Raw genomic sequence first — 22,083 nt, 5'->3', positions numbered from 1 at the left:
AAAAAGAAGAGTTGAATATCCTCTTTATTGACAAAGTAAGGTGTGCAGTTCTAGAAACCCAAAGGCAATGTTGTAACATGCAATCACCCGGAAAAAAGCTGCAATTCTGAGCATTGTGCCTAGTGCCTTAGCAATGGTAAAAAAAAAGTATCAGAGGAGACAAAATGTAATTATTGAGCTATCCCTAACATATATATAAGTACACATACACATGTTTACTTCTCATACTTTACCAGCAGAATCTCTTTTGTAAAGCCAGCATGTGCCCCCAAACTCTGATGGAGATCCAGTAAGTAAATTTATAAAGAAAATAGTGGTGCCTGGAGAAACCCATTGCTTTTTGTTTAAAGGTTTCTCGAAAATGGCAGTGGGATGAAGATGCAAAGATGAAGTAAGTTCATGAAGAGTTCAAGAAGAATGTTCAGTTCACATAATTAGATACTTTAAATAAATCTTTACTTCCCTGAGTGAACATCCCCAACTCCTTTAGTAAATTAGCCTCACACTGTCCTTGTTGAAGCTCCAAAGCAAGGCACCTATGGCAGGGAAGGCAGTATAATGACATAGTGGAAACCATTTGCAAAGGTTTCAGAAGGCAGTATCAAGGGCGCAAAAGATGTTCAGCACTGGGCTACAAATGCTGATCCTATCCAACTCAGTGGCTTTGCAGAAATGAGTCATTGAAAACACAAGAAAAAAACATCTAAATGCTACTTATTACAGCTGCAGCAGATATAAACATATGTGGTACAGTTTTCTAAAGACTTAAAAAATGGGTTATTAATATTTCCAAAATAATTGACTATTTATTTATCAACATGCGCATACAGCAATGCAGCATGTTATTTGTAAATCAGTTTTGATAAATTCAATCATTGCTGTATAACATGCATGCTAAATTAATGGAACCTTATCTCTGAGGGAAAAAGAGGATTTAAAAGCAAAATGAATTTTTAAGCTTTCTTTATTACAATATGTATAGTCTAATCTTCTAGTTTATCCATATTTTCATCTGATCATGCCACACTTTTATCTGCAACTTTCCTGGCTACTTCACGTGAAAAATTGAGACAGAAAAAAAAAAAAAAGGCAACCTTGTATAGATTTATTATTATACTATATCAGAAATATAGAATAAAATATGAACTCAGCCTAACTATTACTGTCTAAAGTAATACATTCACTGATTTAGTGAATAATTTAGTCAATTCAGTTGTCCTTTTTAATTTTTTAATGAACAATACTATTAATTCTTCATTTTAACCATTTTTGTTCTCACGTTGCAAGATCAGTAGAATAGATTGGATTGGCATGTGCTGGGGTTTCATTTGTGTGATTATGGTGACAGCAGTATCCAAACCACAGATGTGCAACATAATTAAGAAGCGTCAAAGTATGATCAGTACTCCGCCCGAATAGTTACACACACATTTATTCTCTAAGGCAGGGGTCGGCAAACTCCGGCCTTTAGGCAAGATACGGCCTAGCCAGTAGTTTGTTCCGGCCTAAAGCCCCCTGGCCGATCCGGCCTAATGCCGGCCAGCAACCCGCGGCGGTGCCAAAACAAACTACTGGAGCCGCATGCGCCTCTTGAGCCTCCGTGTTGTGGCTCCCTTTCTAACTTACTGCATCTGGCTTTAACACTTCCGCTGCCGGGGTAAATAGGGAACATTCCCTTTGCTCCCTATGCATTGCAGAGGAGAGGGATTTCCCTTCAGGAGGCGTTCTTGGTGGGGAGTGGAGCCATTAGGGCGGGACTCAAGAGAGAGTCCGGCCTAGTGTGCTCCTGCCTACCCCTGAAATAACCTAGTGGCCAAAAAAGATTGCTGACCTCTGGTCTAAGGCAAAAAGAGTATATTGTATTACATAATATTTCTCAGAGACATGTAGTAGATGAGCTCACAGTTATTTTCTTTCCAAAACATGAAGCATTGTCAGTTATGTTATTCTCTTTTTCATCATGCACTGGAAGATTACCAGGTTAAACTTTCTAAAGCAATAGACAGTTACAATTCACACATTTTGTCTTTACTCTTTCATGAGACATGAGGCATTTGCTGTTTAATTTTATGTTATTTTCAATTATTCTTTTGCATTGCAAGCAGTTCCTCTCTGAGACATGAGAAATATGCAGCCCATGCAGTTACCCTCTGTAGGACTACCTATTGAAAATGTCTCTTTGAGACATGAGATATATGTACATGCAGTTTGAACAGTGTACACATTTTCCCCCTTCAGTAGCTCATGCCACAAACATCATTAGCCAGCTCACTGTCAAATCTGTGCCCAATCTATGCAACATCTCTCTCCCTTTACTCAACAAGAAAGACAAGACCACGAAATCTGGAAAATGTAGATTCATGGCGAAATAGAAATATACTGTGCCCAGCCACTTGGCAGTAATGATGGTTTTTCTAGAAACAACAGGTGCAAAGAACAAAATTATGAATTCTTTACATTTACATCCTTAGTATTAAAAATTTTATCCTTTCATTAGTTCACAGGTATATTATTGTTAAAGCATGTTTTCAACATGTTTGCCAAATTGCCTGTAAGGCACTTGTCAGCACCAGTATTCACCGTACACCAGTCCCCAATCTAACACCGTAGTCTTAGCATTTAGTAAGTCCTCGCTCAGTCTTGGGAGTGCATCTCCCAGCACTCGGTTGCCCCCGCAGAGGATGGTGTCTGGGCGATGGACCGGCAGCAGACCAGGAGCCCACAGGTAACAGTACCAGAATTACAAGGCAATCCAGAAAACAAGTCAAACACAGGAGATCAGTCCACCAAACCAGGGACAAGGGAGTGGGCACAAGCAGAGTCGGGGTCACAGGCAGAGGTCAGTCCAAGCACAGTACAAAAAAAATGTCAGCAATGGTTAGCAACAGGGAAGCACGTAAAAGTCTCTCCAGCACAGATTAGCCCAGCTAACACTACAAAAGGCATAGAGCAATGGGAGCAGAGAGGCTATAAAGCCCCAGCAGCCAATGGCAGTGCATGACTGAATCAGGAACTTCTCTGTTCATTAGTCTCAGCACAAACCCATTCAGCTGCACAGTCTCAGAGCAGGGGATGCAGAGGTACCATTCACATCCAAAGAGAAGCGGGGGATGCACAGGCTGCAGAGCAGAAGTCTGACAGCTATTTGCCTGATCTTCCCCGCTGCTGCAAGCGACTCCTACGAAGAGAATAAGCAGGGTGCGTTGTCTTGTGGCAGCCAACAGTAAGGGATCACTGCCTAAATAGTTGTCTCCTAACATTGCCATTCAAGGTATTTTAGTTTTGGCTATAGTAAAGATAGAATATAATTTCTATAATTTTTTTCAGAAAGATTTCCCTACATCTCATATTTTTTGGACAACCTAGGATTTCTTCACACACAGGCTGTCACGGACATAAGAAATGAGGTCAAATCTGCAGAGTAGAAGACAGCATTAACCTGATGGTGGTGTTAAGCCATTTCTACTTTACTTTGAAAAATAATGTGTCTTTATTGATGTTTGTAAGTCTTTTGAAAGGATTTCCCACTGACTTTCTGTTCTGGTTACAAGAGGACACAGCAATAGAAGCCTGGGAAAGGTTTACCCATTCTCGCTGGAGAGTGGTGGAAGATCAGTATGAATCCAGGAAGTGCGTGGTCATTTACCACTTTTGGGTTAAGAGCAGTCAAAGTTTAATTACTGTGGTTGGGGAAAAAGCTGATTAAGTGCAGTCTGCTGAGTGCAGTAACATTAGGGGTTTAATGTCTCCTTAAAAGGGTCTCATATGCTGCATTATGTTGTCACATGAGATGCCAAGATGCTACGCTTGTGAATCAGAAATGCCAACAGCCACACCTACTGCAACATCCTCCTACTCTAGTGTAGTGCAAACAAGCACAGCTTATAAGACAGCCTGACTTTAGGTGCAGTGCAGTATTGTTGCCACCCCATCACAGCAAGCAATAGTAGGTGGACTTCTCATGAAAACCTCACTAGTGGGCCTTTGCTGGTAAACTAAGAGAAATCTGTGCTGATGCAGTTATAATTACATACCACACATCATCCTATCATAAAAACAAGTAAATTTTCTTTGTCATTTCTTTACCTACACTGAACTTTTGGTGGTATGAATAAATGTAATATTAGTACAACACATGGTTTCATGTGCTTTTTTACCTATAAATCTAAAACAGTAGTGTCATTGGAATCATTTAAATTGACAAATGTATAGCTGGTTTGCAACAAAATATGTAACATCAGAGAAAACTTCATCCTTCCTCCTATTTAAGGTGCTGCAATTAATTAATATAATAGAATATTTTTCAAGACTGCCTTTCTGATTAGCCAGTAAAATTCAGTGTCCAAATCCACTAGTTAAATACATAAATGAACAAAAACAAAACAATCTTCTAAATTGAATTATACCAAACTGTATTTAAAATTGGCTTAAAATTTCTATATGTAAATTTAAAATATTTTATAAATACAATGTGTTTTTCTCTGACAAAACATTGACAGGATCAATATTAGTTTTATTGCATAACATGTATTGATGAGCATTTCTAGCATTTCAGCACACCAGCAATGAAAAAACACATGCTAGGTCATTTGAAAGTCACCTTGGTGGATGTCATAATGAAGGATGCCTGTGCTGGAAAGCAAACACAGAAGAAAGGCACACAGCTATGCCTGTACTGATCTGTCTTACCAGTAGTGTATGTCCTCGGCAGATGAGAAAATGGCCTGTATTTAAAATGGAAAGGGTGATGCTTTCTGAATCTTCATTACACTCAAATACCTAGGGTTGGAAAAACATATTTTTATTAAATATATATATATATATATATATATATATATATATATAATATATATATATATATATATATATATATATATATATATATAAATAAATAGATAAAATGGGTCTTTGTAGATCTTTATAGTTTTTTTTATCTACTTATTTTACCCAAAATATTAAAAATGTACTACACATTTTATTTTTGAATTGACAATGAGTAAATATTGATTTGAAAAACATAACTATATAATATAAATATGTGGATTTCCTAATTGACGAAGGTTGTAAAAACTGTCTCCAAGCAAGTAATAAAATGACAACTCACTCTCATTTCTATTCCCTTTTCAAGAATATAAATTCTTTTACATGAGCAAAAGGCATATTAACATGTAATTCAAGACGTACAATGAGCGAATTCTACAGCTGAGGGTTGAAGTTTCAGTAAGTTAACATATGCTGGTTATTGCCACTGACATAATCTCCCCTAATGTTGTTTCTGTATTCAACAGCCTAACTGATTGAACAGTAAATATACTTTCTAAACATATTTCCTTTTTAAACATTTTCTTCAACCTAATATATTCAACTGAATTCAATGCTTCATAGAATACCTTCCCATCACTCAACTGGAAGCCATGATCTGGGAGGGGGGGGGGGTGATCTAAATGTCTTTTTGCAATAAACATGCTCCTAACCAATTTCTTAACAACAACCTAACAGAATACCAAAAGCTCCAATCTGAATGCAAAAGAAATCCCCAGCTTGATCTTTGCCCCTGTATAGAATCATTCCGCACTGAATTAAATCTTTGCTTGACAACTGAAAAATGTCTCAGGTGGGTGTAAAACTCATGAAAAGCTTGTAATATAGTTTTGTCAAATTTTATTGTTCACTCTGCATAGTTCTTCTTTTTTGTTTCTTATTCTTTCCTCTTCTTACTGATAAAGTTTACGTGCATCCCATTTGTGTGTATTCTAATGGATGCTTCACTCCTATAATGTTTGAATCTTTCTATATTCCTAATGTGGAAAGACAGATTGCTACTCATCAAGGATCATTAGTTTACCATTTTAGGGCAGATTATCAGACAATGAGGTCCCTATTAAAAGGCATGGAAGAGAGCTGATGTAGGAGAACATAAAGTAAAATTTTAGAAAAACATTTAAATACATTGATGTCCATAGAAGGGAACCTTCCAAGGACCAAATCCTTTGGTCTACCTGCCAAAGGATTTGCATTTCTGTCTATCCAGACTTTAGATCTACATAGACTCATCATACAACAAAAGCAATAGGATGACACTACTTTTTACATCAGAGTTAGGCAATACACTAGCGATACTTACTGCCCTTAGTCTGCTGTATAGTAAAACAGCAGACTGATTTATTAAAGCTCTCCAAGGGTGGAGAACATACACTTTCATCAGTGAACCTGGATGATTCAGCAAACCTGAAATTATTTGCTATTTGATAGCAAATGTTTCAATCCTGGACTGGATCAATTCCACGTTTGCTGATTCACCCAGGTCAGGGGTCTGCAACCTGCGGCTCTTCAGCCTCCTTGTTGTGGCTCCCTTCGGCTGCCGCGGGGAGATCTCTGATGGGGGATCCCCTTCCTCCCAAGACACTGCGGAGGAGGGGGATTCCCTATCCGGTGTTCTAATGAAAAAAATCTACAAGTGAAATAAATCTACCACGGGGCGTGTACAAATGGGTGTGTACAATGACATCCCCCTCCTTTGAACCCCAATTCCTCTGGAATGGGGAGATGTACAAAACCAAAAATGTAGGTGCAAGTGGGGGACACCTGTGACTAACACCCCCTAAAATTTAATTGTTAGGCTATCATCAGAACATAAAGAACTCTGCCCATCAAAAAAATCTACCGTTACACATTGCTGGAGGCACCTGAACCCCAATTTCTCTGGAACAGGAAGGGGGTACAGGTGAACAAAATTAGAGGTGCAAGTGGGGGACACCTGTGGCTAACACCTCCTAAAAACTCCACCCATCAAAAAAACCCCTACCCTGTTACACCTTAATTTATCTGGAAACGGGGGTACAGGTGAAAAAAACTTGAGGAGCAAGTACGGGACACCTGTGGCTAACACCTCCTAAAAATTCATAAAAACTCTGCCTATCAAAAAAATCTACCCTGTTACACATTGCTGGAAGCATCTAGCATCTGAACCCCAATTTCTCTGGAACGGGGGGGAGGCGGTACAGGTGACCAAAATAGAGGTGCAAGTGGGGGACACTTATGGCTAACACCACCTACAATTGAATCGCTAAGGCATCGTCAGAAAATAAAGAACTCTGACTATCAAAATAATCTACCCTGTTACACATTGCTGGAGGCTTCTAGCACCTGAACCCCAATTACTCAAGATTGGGGGGTACAGGTGAACAAAATTAAAGCTGCAAATGAGGGACACCTGTGGCTAACACCCCTTAAAATTTCATCGCTAAGGCATCGTCAGAACATAAAGAACTCTGCCGAACAAAAACAAAATCTACCCTGTTACGTTAGAAGCCTCCAGCTAATGTAACAGGATGATACGTTAGAAGCTGGAGGCTTCTAGGGGCATAGTTCAGTGTTTAATTTATTTCAAAGTAGGCCTACACATGCACAGTTGTAACAGGTAAAATTAAAAAAATATTAAAACTTTTAAAAGTTTATAAACTGTGTTATGTTTTGCGGCTCCAGACTATTTTTGATAGTAAAGGTTGCTGACCCCTGACCCAGGTGAATCACTGATGAAAGTGTATCCTCTCTATCCTTGAGAGTGTTGGCGTACAGGGAGATTGCAAGACCATACCATTACCATACTGGTAATAAATTATGAATGCAATATAAATACAGAGCTGCATTAATTTGCATATTTTATATCTGCTTGGAGTCCAGCTCTCATTAATACAGAGCAATTTACAATTTATATGCAGGTATAAAATTTGTATGCGTGTATAAAAACAATTTGACCAGAGAATCAACAGCCAACACAAATCCCTGTATGAAAGATAATGGGAAGAAATGTCTACATAGGCTGTTCAGCTCAACGCACTGCTCTATGGGGTGGTAATAAGTAAAGAAATCCATCGTTTTCACCTATGTACTTATCTTAATATGGGTCCATTGGAATGGTACAGCGTGGGGACATGTAAACTAACACACATTTTCAAGCAGGTCAGTCCTGAAAGTTTCAACGTAAGTGTTATAAGACAACTGTAAAACTATGCTTCCATTCTTATCCCTGCTCTTCCTTATAGTTTCAAAGACTTTATTTGACTCAGAGGTACATATTAGAGCTACAATAATAATACATTTATACTCACAGGAGTGTGCAGATTGCATGTAGTATTATCAGTAGCGGCAATCAATACTGTAAGGTTATTATACGCTGCTTTACCCACAAAATACCCACCAAAGTTCAGATTGCATTTATAACTGCAATCTGATCATTGCAGTTAGCGCTGGGGTATCATTTAAAAGATTATTTATTATTAATGAAATATTACACTCTTAGGTAGGAATATGGAAAGTCCAGGATACCTTATGGAACTCATTCCAAACACTTTGATCACTACCATAATCATTATCTGACCTTAAAGCAGGAAATTTTATTACCATAAATATTCAGTTTAGTGCAAGGCTCATTCATTGTGCTTTTCATATTTATGGCTGCCTAGAATTAGGAAAAGTATTGAATATTACCATAAAATTATAAAAAGTACTAAAGTATACCATAAAAATGGTTTATTTGAATAGAGCGTAACAACCTCTTTTGATGTATTTATAAAATTAAAATTTAAATGTTCAATTGACTATGAACATAATAAAATATATAGAATAAAAAAGTTTTCCTACTTTGAAAAGCATTGAGTAAAATTTAAATCAACCTACTAAACATTCCAAGTTTTAATAATATAAAAATTTGAATTTTTTACTTGAAAACATGCAGATTACTTCCATACAATACATACAAGCTTTAGTTCAAGTATTTCTAATTATTGGATGCTGGTCTAAAACAGTACAGGTAGTCCCAGAGTTAAAGACATCCGACATACGGACGACTCTAGATATGAACGCGGCTTCCCTTCTGCTTTTGTGCAGGACGGAAGATTCATAGGGGGGAGGGGGCAGATTGCATGATTTGCAGAAGAAGTCTTTTGCTAAGCACAGCTGAGGTTGTGAGTGATCTTAAGAGCTGAGCTGATCTGGTGCATTTTGTAACTCTTTAATGACCAAAACAAACTCTGCAGTTATTTCTTTTTTTTTCTTTTTGCTTTGTTTGTGATTACCTCACAGTGAGGATATTATACAGTAACTGACACCATTCCTGCTTAATAATATTTTGAGACAAACGTCTGTCCTAAATGCATTTATTAAAATAATGTACCTGTTCCGACTTACATAATCACAAATTCAACTTAAGAACGAACCCACAGTCCCTATCTCGTATGTAACCCAGAGACTACCTTATAATATATATACCCGATATATTGTTGACATATTACGACAGGCAAACATTAGTTCTATACTTACACTTCAAAAATCTCAAGGAAAATTTGCCTTTTAATAATTTATTAAACAAATCAAAATCAATAAATGTATTGGTTTATTGTGGAAAAAGTATGTGTACCCATGCCCCCAGATACTAATATTCCCATTTCCTCACAGGATCTCCTTGTTTCCAATCTCCTATGGAAATATAATCAGGGCTTTTAATTGGCCAGTCTATAACTCTCCATTTCTTCCTTCCGAGGAATTACTTGGTGGATTAGGTGGTTTGCTTTGGATCATAATTGTGTTGAAAAATTTTTTTTTGGTTCAGCTTCACATTTGGAATAAAAGGCCACATCAGACACACTGGATGATGCAGAATTAGGAGTTAACCCTGGCCGTGAAATACCAACCTCAAACCAAGTTAACATGAGGTTCCCCTCCTGAAATTATGTTGTGTGCCAAACATATCTACTTTAAATATGGCCAAACAACCATCTTTGATTCATAAATCCACAGCAAATTGCTCCAGAAAGGCTGTTTGTTTTAAATGTTCAATGGCAAATTGTAGACTGAGCCTGTAGTTTAATGTAGTGGTGAATGTACTTTTGCATTCACCACCGCATTTTTGCTTATGTACAGGCACAGTTTAAATTATGATCTAATGTTTGCCTCCTCAAATATTTAGAAGTCAACAATTTTTGTGAAGCATTATTATTTTTCATATAACAGTATATTCTGCTTTATTGTAAAAAAAAAAAGTCAATGTAATACTACCAATATATCCTTGAAATCAATAAAAAGCAGCACAGCAACATGCATAAATGCATACGTTATAAAAATATATTAATTCAAATTTAAATTTAAACATGTGAATAAGGCGTATGTGGTAAACTGTGCATGGCCAAAACTTTGCCTTTGAAAAGTATGAAATAAAATTAAAATCAACATAATAAAAATTCCACAATAAAAATTTGAATGCTTTTAACTTGAAAACATGCAGATTACTTCCAAAGGAAAATTATACATCGCTACAAGCAAAATTTAACCTTTAAAGTCAGCGGCATATTAATGTTAATAATAATCATGCATGAATGCTAAAATTAAAACTTGCAGTGTTTAAAACAAAAACAGTGTGAATGTCAACATTTTTTGATACCTACGGTATGTCTTCTTTAAGACAAGGGTCATTCATAAAAATCATAGCAAAAATAGCTAGACCACAAATGGAACCAAAATCAATACCCTTAAGATTCTTTCTGCATGTTATATATAAATATTCACATTTTAATAAAAAATAAAAATAAATCAGTAAAAAGTAAAAGTGTCATAAAGCTGTCTTTATTGACCTGGGGTTCCCTCTCCTGTGTAGGGTCAAAATCAAATCATTGGTAGTATAAATCTTTCTCTCTGGTTAATGTAGGTGTACAGGGAAAACACAACTATTCTGCAGCAGCACTAACACAGAGCAATGAGAAGTATTTAAATTTGCCTCCTGGTGAGGGTAGGTACCAGAAGTGGAATGTATGTACATAGTAGATAGAACTATGCAAGATTTCAAACAGGGCATCTTAGGCCCTGTACAGACGTCTGATAGATGACAGTTTTCACTTGAAACAATCTTCAGTGATCCTTTCCAGTGACAAATGGATGATTGTGGGGTCATGGAGTGCTGTTCACACAATTCCATTCAGTTGGACAAGCAATTGACATCCCGCTGTGCTCTTCTACATGAAGTGAGGAGTGAACGGAAGTCAATTCTAATTGGTGGACTAATGAACAATATTGGGGATTGCTGTACACGGGTTAAATGTTATCAATGATTTAGACAATTACCTGACATACGTGACATAAAAGCAAAGGTCTTATGGACAGACACATTCTGCCGTTTTCCTGTCAAGGTTCCAACAGCCCATTCTCCCTGTCACAAAACTTCTGGACACTTCTCTCTCATTTTCACTGACCTAATTTTTGATAGGAGCACTGCTACTGAAGCAGCATGGATCTCAATGAACTCTTTTCCATTGATCAGTTTGTGGAGATACTGGTAAAAACCTGACAGGAAACCTCAGCTACTATTCACCTATTGGCATTTCCCACATTCAGCAAAAGTGAATTTCTGGGTTGAACTGTTGTAATGGTTTATGTGTCCCCTTGGATGCCCACCAGCAGTCACCACTTATGTGAATTTTGATGGTGTTCTGAAGCTGGGTTCTCCCCAGTCCCTTTTAGATGGGCGCACCACCTGGTATTTTTCAGTAACCACCCGCCTGTTTTTGGGTGGTTACTGAAGAGTTGAGTCACAATACAGGGCCTGCCACCCACCTAAATTTCTGAACGGACAGGGCTTCTCTGCTCGCTTGTGCTCCGGACAGCGGCTTGAAATCTTTGCTAAACACAGCTGAAGTTGTGGGTGATCCTAAGGACTGGCATTTAGTATATGCTTACATATTTGAAATAAATGTTTTTCTAGGTAATGATTGTATATATAATCAAAATATTGCTCATTGCCATAAGATAGTGTCCCAACCTAGGACCTAGGTGCTACAAAGACAAGAATGCAAGTCACTGAGCTGATTATGTGCCACCCATTCAAGGAAACAAAAATATATCCTTTTCTATGTATCTTGCTGCATGGGTCTTTCCTTAAGCAACAAATTTGGCATAACTAAAGCATGAGTTGACACCCTGGGTTTTTCAAAAAGTAATTAAACAAAAAATCTCACCTTAATTTGGGTTGTTGTGCCAGGAATCCCGAGCCTTTCATATCTTTGTAATACCCACTCTAGTCCATGCCCTACACTTTGGCTTGTTGTCGCTTCATGTCCAGACTGAAAATAACCACTATTCCCTTCAGCCATGACTCCTTAGAATGCTGGGGGCAGTTCTAGGTACAGGTAGAAAACTGTAAATAAAAAGTGTGATCCCAGTTAGGTTTATGGTATAGGAAGCTTGTGGATTAAATATAGACAATGTTCTGTGCTAAATATATAATTGCAGGCTGTAGTAATGGTTTTACACATTTAAATAAAATGTTAGTTTTGTATGCGTTATTCTGGCAAACCTTAAAAGTAAAGTGTAACTTTCCTGAATAAAAAATGACACCTTTATAGGTGTAAAGTCCTAGTCCAGTTGGTCCTGCATACTGGACACTGCCATCTTCTTTCTCCTTCTTTACATTTCACCCAAATTGGCAACAACGTGAACACGTGAGATCAAATGAAGTCTCTTCCTGAAAATGTGCTGATCTCACTGCCCATGACTGATGTCACTTTTTTTTACATTCCAGGAAAGCCCCTTTGCGCGGGGATACATGACGTATGTATCCCAGGAAGTTTCAGTTTTCCCATTTAGTTATTACCACTGCGGCAGTAAAAAAAAAAGGGTGGGATCCTCCTTGAAAAATAATAAAAAAAAACTAATATATTAAAGGTGTAGTCACCTTTTTAAAATGTAATAAATTTGATGACAGGTCTGCATTAGGCCTGTTTTGAAGAATGGTGGGGTCTGTGCAAAGAAAGCATGAGAGAACACCAATCCGGCACAAGGGTTGGGCCAGCCATTCTCAACCAGGGTTCTGTAGAATCCCAGGGTCCCTCCAGGGGATTCCTCAACCAGTTGCTGATTGACCTCCCATTCAATGATGTCTGCATAGTTCTCCTTTAATACCACATGGTAAAACCACATGCATGACTAATGATTATTAATATTAAACAGTAATTTTTTTAGCGCTAACATGTTACGCAGCGCTGTACATTAAATAGGGGTTGTAAATGATAGACTAATACAGACAGTGATACAGGAGGAGAGGACCCTGCCCCGAAGAGCTTACAATCTAGTAGGTGAGGGAATTTCACACACAATAGGATGGGAGATATGTAGATATGTAGTGTGGGAAGTAGTGATGGTTTAAAAAGACAGAAGAAGATGGGTAGGCAAGTGTGAAAAGATGGGTTTTGAGGTTTTTTTAAATGAGCAGAAAGTAGGAGCAAGCCGAATAGGACGAGGAAGACCATTCCAGAGAGTTGGAGCAGCTCTAGAGAAGTCTTGTATCCATGCGTGTGAAGAGGTTATGAGTGAGGAAGTCATTAGTAGGTCATTGGAGGAGCGGAGAGAGCGGCTGGGGGAATATTTTTTAACAAGTCAGAAATATAAGTGGGACAATAACTGTGCAGGGATTTAAAGGCAAAGCACAGGAGCTTGATTTGATTCTAATTAGGTTTTTAGTTCTTTACAGGGTTTTCTATTCTACTATTTTTATTCCATTATTTCTATTTTAGTCATCACTGTATTGGGGGATATTCTGTCCACTGGCTGTCGGCTTAGGAGGCTTTTTTCCCCCACTGACCTTCAATAACTGGTTTTAGCATGGGTTTAATGAGACCTGAAAATTGATTTAGGGGTTCAATGAGACCTAAAAATTGATTTAGGGCTTCCTTGAGGTTGGGAAAAGATGCCTTAGGCTGTGTTATGATTGGTGGTGAGGTTCTGGTGCTTTTAGTGTTTTCACGCTGCTGAACCGCTGCCTGGGGAGGACGCTGCATGCATCATCTCCCCATAACAGGACCATTGAAAAGTAATGGGGTGGCAGCGGGAGGTTCAGTGCTGCTCACTGCAATCAGATACAGACACCAGCAGATACACATAGACACAGGGATAGTATATGCAGGTAAGGACACACATAGTACACAAATAATGTGAGAGATACACACAGGTAGGAACAGAGACAAGCACATTCGCCCATAATTCTGTCAGTACGGACAGACACTGACTGAAATAACATAAGAAGGGAGGCTATAGACAACCATGAGCAATCTCCCACCATTTACCTCAGGCGTTACGCTCAGTCCGAGATCCTAGTCAGGGCACAGCACGTGACTAGTAATAAAGGATCCGCCCCTTCCGCGCAGACACGCCCCGTCGCAGAAAGTTGCCCTGCCCACAGAGTACGGGATTGTGGAGCGCGGTGAATGCTGTGGGCGGGGCTGGCGCCTTTTCTCCTCATATAAATCAGCCTCGTTCGGTACTCTGAGGTAACGAGTGAAATGTTTTAGGGAGATATATTTTGTAGGCTGTAAGGGTCAGTGCTGGCAAAATGTATATTTAGGTTTAGAGGAATGCTGTGTTGTGAAAGGTTCTTTACATTAGAGACACTAATATGAGGTAGAGAATGGCAGCTGAGCCTTGCAATACAAGTGTTTGATTGTACACTAATGTTAGTTGTATAGCAATGGAGAGAGGGAGTAAAAAGGCCTTGTTACAACTTACCTGCCATCTGTACTAAGCAGATCACTTACCTTCATGTTCCAGAGCCTTCCTGCTATCGCACAGCCTGTGTACAATGCCTCCCATCCATGTCCTGCTTATGGGCGCTGCTCACAATGTCCATTCCTGTGCCAGGGGCAATAATCATGGTGACAGGACCGTGCTGAGGAGCAGCATCATTGCTATAGAAATAGCATGCGTATTCAGGGACCTTCAACGGGTTCCTTTTTTTTTTTTGCCCCCCCGGTGATAACGTCTTTGAGTTCACTGCAGATTCATGGATCTGATTGTTGATATTTAGGAAAAAAATCTTTTGGAGATTGTAATGTACTAATATCAACACTTATTCGGCCCTCCCCTCAGGCACGTTGTCTTGGCGTCACCTTTGACTGCCCTCTCATTTACCCCCCATATTCAGAACATTTCCAGGTCCTGTCACTTTCACCTACGCAACATCTCCAAAATCTGCCCCTACCTGTCCCCAGGGACCACCAACACTTGCACACGCTCTTACCATTACTTGTTTGGACTACTGTAACTACTGTATTTTTTCAAATGACAGGCTATGAAATGCTAAAATGAGGTACTGGAAACATTTTCCTTCAGTTGGCAAAACTTTAATGAACTGCTTCATCAGACCCAGTTTCATGTGCAGAGGCGGGAATATAATATTCTTTCTAATAACAAGTGGCTCATGTAGAATGTTTGGATCACCTGGTTTTAGGGCAGATCTTGGAGGCCAATTCCTTTCCACCCAATCCCTCTCATGAGCTCTGCTGTCCCACATGCACAGATAACAGAGATACTTGGTGTATCCGCGTTGCTGACCAAGAAGGAAGCATACCATTTTAAGGTCAACACAGATGACCTAATTGTGTTGGTGATAATGCAACAACTCAATGACTCTCTTTATGTCTGCATATTCTTCACAAAGAGAAACTGAATGGCCAATAGGGACTGACCCAAATATGTTGCCATTGTGAAGGAGGACACACTTTAAGCTCCGCTTTGAGCTATCAATGAAATGTCGTCATTCAGTTGAGTCATAAAAAAGAAATTCCCATTTCCTCCATTAAACCAGGTATGTTATGGCAATACACAAAGTCTCTGTCAGTTCTAAAATACTGCAGAAATGCAATTTCTCTGGTTCGAAAGTACGATACCTTTGTTCCTTTTTCAAGTAGTCTAGATGCTAGGAGTTCTGAAGCCTTCTTCAATAGTCCCAAATCACGCGCCAATTCACTCAACTCATCCTGATCAAATCTCCTATGAACAGAGTCCTCTTCAATTTCAAACTCTTCATCATTGTTGTCACCTAGTTTATCACCATAATCATGTTCTTTAGGAGAGGGTAGGGTAACAAAAACCGGCACTGGGATTTCATCTGAATGGGCCACTGGGCGTATAACCAATGGTAGACTAGGATACTGTATGTTACATTTATTTTTCTTGTTATATCCTGAAGTTTTCACTATATAAAAGTAACAGTCACTGAAATGGTAGAGAACAATCCTGACGTGATAGTGGAAAACAAACTGCACTTTAAGAATCAGCATACCTATTTTAGTGTAAATAAGCTTAAAAATTGAAGTCAACAAAAAATGTGTTCAAAATTGTTCCCCTGTGTTATGAATGCTCTTCACTCCTCCAATGACCTACTAATGACTTCATTACTCATAACCTCATCACATGCACGGATACAAGACTTCTCTAGAGCTACTTGGACTTTCTGAAATGGTCTTCCTCGTCCTATTCGGCTTGCTCCTACTTTCTGCTCATTTAAATGAGCACTAAAAACCCATCTTTTCAAACTTGCCTACCCATCTTTTGTCTTTTGAAAACCTCACTAATTCCCACCACTACATATCTCCCCTCCTGTTGTGTGTTAATTCCCCCACTTCCTTGATTGTAAACTCTTCAGGGTGGGGTCCTCTTCTCCTCTTGTGTCATTGTCTGTACCTGTCTGTCATTTGCAACCCCTATTTAATTTAAAGCACTGCATAATATGTGGGCACTATATAAATACTGTTTATTAATAATACTGCAACATTCAGCTTCATTTGATGTCCCTGGGTAACGTAAATCACATGACAGGTAATAGAAAGGGTTTTTAGGGTTACAGGACAGAAATGTCCCACAATTGCTTATTTCATACACAGGTAATCAACGAGGCTGATTGATTTATTTTTTCATTTTGGATGCAAACCACACAGTACGCTGCTCCTGAGAATGTAGAAAATGCTGCTATGTGCCCAGGTAATGCATTTACACATATTGCGCATGTAGTGCAGCTTTACCTTTAAAGGAGGAAAAAGAAACATTTGGCTAGAAGATTCATGTGGTTTCCAACACAATTGTAATGGACCTTTTTGATTCACTGCTCATAAAATCATCCAAAATTTCGAAGCATTTCAATATCATTAAAATGAATGGTTAAAAAAATCTTTATTTTCAGGTGTTTAGCAGGCAATGCAGTTGTGTTTTTTGATTGCAAGGAGAAGGCTTCGTGCAATGACTTATAGTCAGTAGCTACTTCTATAGACTTGTAAAGGACTGCTTTCCAAACACCTGCAAAGCATTTTTAGGTAGTTGCCACACAACTTGACAATCTGTCTGAACAATAAATGTATCTGCCCTAAGTACGGACAGACTTTTCAGGAAAGACTAAAGGAATATTAGCTCTTCACCTTACAAAGCAGTGTTTTCCCCAGCCCCTTTTACCCGGACGTACCACCCGGCACTTTTCAGTAACCACCCGGCTGTTTTTGGGTGCTCACTGAGAGTTGGGTCACAATATAGGGGTTGCCACCCGCCTACTATATCTTCACACCCAGCTTAAAAAAATTCTGGGTGGAGCACTGCAAGGGATACATCACTTAGTAAATATAATGAAATTATGTAACTTCAACCATGCAATCATGTGAAAATGTGAATATTTTATAAAATACAACTAGTAAAGTGCCACATCCAATAGCATCAAGCACACAAAAATACAGATAACCATTCTGTGGACTTGTAAGGCACCTTATGTCAATAGACATTCATTCACCAACCTCTTTATAAAACTGTAGTTTTTTTTAGTATTTGAACAATAATACATATAACAACATCATTGGACATACATGGAACACATTGGTGTCTCATATATCTTTCAACGTGTTTCCATGGACCATTTATAGCGGGATTGACATTTTGAGTTTAAAAAATTTAAACAAGATACTCTTGGGGCTACATAACTAAAGTGACACAATTTTTCGTAAATGGTCCCAGGGTTCCAGTGCCATCTGTTTTTTTTATGTGACTGGGAAGGAGAAAACTCACTTTGGTAAAGTGAACAGCCTAAATTGCTTTAGTAAATCACCCTCACTGTGTCTCTCCTTTAACAATGGACTCCACCTGCCTGTTTCGAATCTGCCCAACAGCAGTGGTCACCAGTTAGTGGTTCACGAGAAATGTGGACATTTTTTGCAATTTTTAGGTTTTCATAATAATAAATCAAAAATAATATTCTAATAAATTCTTATATTATTAATGACAATTCTCGCCTTTTTTATTGCACTAAATTCACAAACTGTACTAGAGAAAGAAAAAAAGAGAGGCGCAGCTTGACGTCAGTGTAGTGTTAAGTTGTATGAAGCAACCGTTGCCGAGCCGTACGCTTCAGTATTGTTTTCACCATTACAACAATCACCCTGCTCCAGGAATACTGATTCTCATCCAATTGTTTAATTTTATTTGTTTATTTCTCAGATGCTTTTTTAGGTGAGTATAACCTTCACTGTGTATTTTCTTTAACTGTTATATTAAATGGCATCAAATAGTTTGACTTTGATAGCTATCATTTCATGTTTGGTCTTAGATTCAAATGAAATAAACCCATAATGAATGAGAAAAAGCAAACTAATATTTTGCATTTCTTTAGTAATACCAAAGATAATGCAACTAATGATAATAGTAACAATAGTAATACTTTACTGTGAGCTTATCAATGAATCAGAGCCTCCACAGTCCTTGTCAGGCACCATTGGGAAGATCATTATTTTACAAATGTATTTATCTTTTTATTAAAATTCGTAATAATGGTCCGTGGGATTTAAAATTATGAATTTAGAGGTCCGAAAGCTTGGCGCCCGGTGCTCTACAGCATACACCGAGAATACCTATATTCTGTGCATGCATGGGAGTTCATTCATACTGCAGGTACCAATTAAGACAGTCCAATCATATCCTAAATGTGTAAGAAGACCAAGGAAAAAATGTTGAAAACAACGATAGAGTATTAGTACATTGTATCGCTAAAAGATTTGGGGATTGCATTTTTTATTAAGTATGTTGGCTGAATTATCAAATCTCATTGGACCAAACTAAATCTGTCACTGTGTGCTTATTTTGCTGTGTTAGCTTTGTGAACTGAATCGTTTGTCACAGTTATGATAAAATTAATTGTAAACTATAAACTGACATTATTATTGAAACTTTTAGGTTTTTAAAACTGCACAGTTTAAAGAAAATGCCTCTCTTATTGAAGGTTATCAGAAAAAAATCAGTGAACCATTTCTTTGCTTTGCTTGAGTACCACAGTAAAGTATCAAAATTCACATTGAAAGCGGCTGCTGGTAAGGTAATTCTACTTTTTTGCAGTTTTATTCTTTGTTCGTCATGCAGTACCTAATTTATTCAGCATAGTACTAAAGCAGACCTATCACCAACATTTTTACTTTATATAAAAGGGTAGATAACCCTTTTATATCAAGTTAAAAATATTATTTTTTTTTTAAATCAGTTTGAAAAAAAAAAAAAAAAAAGTGGTTTAAAGAAACTCTCCAGTACCAATTATTAAGGCCACAATAGCAAGGAAATATACTGGCTGTTGAGGGTGTGGACCTGTTTTATATATCGCCATCCCCCTTCCATCATTTCAATACACTACCATACTCCCCTTACTCGTTTCAGGACTTGCTTCCCCTCGCCCCTTTGTCCTTTTCCGGGGCTAAATGTGTTGTCTCCCTTCTTTCCCTCATGTGTTTTTCCCTATGTACTCCAAAGATGATATGCAGAGCAATATTGTAAACATATGTCACACTTTTTATAGACGTAGAACCTAAACCACAACTTAATAAGGTATACTAACTATTGTAACTGGTCAGTTCTTACAGGAAAAAGCCAATGTGAGTTATATGTAACTTTCCAGAATATGCTTGTTCAGAGATAAAAATTGTACAATATCTATAGTTTATTTCTTATTGCTCTCCATCCTAGTACATAACGCCATATAGACTATGTTTTAAATGTGTTATATGATATTCCAATATTCCAAACGCCCACCCCCCCCACCCCCTCATTCTTATCGTTTTATGGCTTTTATTTTTAAATGTGTTTTGATATTGAACAATATGTATATATTTATTTTATTTTGTTATTTGTCAGATATAAAACTGTAAAACCTCAATGAAAAGTTAAAAAAAGGGGGAATCGCTCCTCTTCTGTCTTTATTGCCATGGTGGTAAAGACTGAATGGTAGTGCAGAGCTACCTGGGATACATATGTCACCTATCCCACGAGGCGTCAGGCTGCTCCATCTGTTCATGCCTGATTTCAAGCATGCGCAGAAGGTGCTTTTTCTGCAGTGGGAAAAAAAAGATCTGATCCCAGCGTGTTTGTGTTTATTTTAACGATAGTTCAGCTTTAAGCTATCTTTCATTATTCTTAATTAAAAAATCCTTTAAAAAGTGAATATATGTATTACACCTGTATATATCGCTGCTCATGTTTGAAATGTTGATACTTATTAAGGAATAGCGATTGAGTGGAATTAACAATTCAATTTTCACAAAGTATTTATCAATGCAAATATTTTGGCTAAATGCATAGGAGTCAATTTATATGTGAGACAAACTCTTACTGGCCTACATATAAAGCAGTGAACCTGACATTCACAGAAATATTCTCTGGTGGAGGATCGTACAAGTCCATTTATTTGGTTGACAGAGATTGATTCTCTGCCTAGGCATGTCAGAATGTCATCTCATGTCATGAATTGGGAATGTCATGTCCCTGCTTTTTAAATAGACCTGAATGTTTGATTACCTAGCTTATATATTAAATATTGTCTATTATTGGTCTAATATTAGACAAGAACAAGGTTTTTGTGTAAACCAGTCAATTGTATACAAAAAAAACATGAAATTCTTCCTTGATGAATGTTCAAGTGATTATGCAGGTAGTCCCGTGGACTCCCTTTTTTGTGGCTGATACCATTCTTGGATTTTTCGTGTTTTAGTGTGATGGTTTTTTTCTGTCTGTAAATAATTGTGAAAACTTTTAGATAATGGATACATTAAGAAATGTATCTTTAATATAGATAAAGGTGCCTGTATCATCTGTTCCAAAATAATATTTAGATTTTGCCTGGATAAATTGACTCTATTCATTGTTTTGTTTTTTGTTTTTGCTATTCACCTTTTACTGCTTTTTTGATTTGATTAGTTATTGTCCTTTAACATTTATTAAACATAAATAGAACAGATAACCAGTTAAAAAGTGCAGCAGTGAAAACTATTTACAATCTCCAAACTGTGTATGTGACCCCATTTGCAATGCATCACCAGATTGTTCAAATCCAAATCTAGCTCTTTAAAATTGTGTACTTTGAAGATCTAAAAACTAAGAACTCATCAGCCACTAATATAGTAGCTAATGAGATCTTAATGGGTGCCCAATTAACGGGAGCAAATTACATCTAATGTAATCATGCTCTTGAGTATTGCCATGCCCCTTTGCCTCTGTGCGCAGAGTCACCGCAATGGGCTGCCTAAAAACACAAGAGCACTTGGGGTGCTTAGTGTAATGGCAGTCCATCTCTACTTAAAATCAGTGTAATACAGCATGGAGTCGCCAGCTTACTATAATGTAGAAAAACAAAATATTTGACCACAGCCTACACCTTTCTTAAGTGTATACCAATCCAAGCAACAAAGTAACAAACATTTATATTGCAGTTTTGCAGTCTTTCTAGCTGCATTTGTATTTCCCCTATTTTAACCTGGAGATTCTGCTAATAACACATTTTCTGCCCTAAGGTAACTATACTGTGTTATGGAGTTGTCACCCCAGGGCAGATTCAATGAACGCATCCTCCACTCATTGTCCCCCAAAATATGTTGGCGGGGAGGTTGTCCTTAGAGATTGCTTGGAGTAATGGGCCTTATTTAATAAAGCTCTCCAAAGCTGGCAAAGATATACTTTCATCAGTGAAGCTGGGTGATCCAGCAAACCTAGAATGGATCTGTTCCCGGATTCAAAACATTTGTTAGCAAATAGCAAAAGACATTGAAGAAATCCATTCAAAGTTTGCTGGAACACCCAGGTATGTTATGGTGGGTGCCTATCAGCATTATCACTGCAAATTCAGGAGCTGTAGCTTGTCAATCAGCGCCTGGCCACAACTAGTCCTGCCTACTGCCTTTTTGCCGATACCCTTCTACTGGGGAGCACATAAAACATTTACATTCCCTGACTAAGGGGAGTTTTTTGTTTACT

The 22,083-nt window shown here is 37.9% G+C and overlaps 1 protein-coding gene across 1 annotated transcript in view; it reads right to left on the bottom strand.

The window, feature by feature from the left end:
* Window positions 1-14,169, bottom strand: part of REC114 (REC114 meiotic recombination protein) — a 67,974-nt gene extending 53,805 nt beyond the window's left edge. Inside the window, exons 1-3 of the mRNA XM_072402130.1 lie at window positions 14,109-14,169; window positions 12,006-12,184; window positions 4,690-4,779 (exon numbers count right to left, since the gene is read on the bottom strand). Of these exons, the coding sequence (XP_072258231.1) occupies window positions 4,690-4,779; window positions 12,006-12,140 (225 nt within the window). The 5' untranslated portion in view covers window positions 12,141-12,184; window positions 14,109-14,169. The remainder of the gene's footprint in view (window positions 1-4,689; window positions 4,780-12,005; window positions 12,185-14,108) is intronic.
* Window positions 14,170-22,083: the final 7,914 nt, after the last annotated feature.

Source organism: Pyxicephalus adspersus, chromosome 2, assembly GCF_032062135.1.
Source record: "Pyxicephalus adspersus chromosome 2, UCB_Pads_2.0, whole genome shotgun sequence".
Taxonomy (NCBI): domain Eukaryota; kingdom Metazoa; phylum Chordata; class Amphibia; order Anura; family Pyxicephalidae; genus Pyxicephalus; species Pyxicephalus adspersus.
This window is presented reverse-complemented; position numbering and strand designations above follow the sequence as displayed.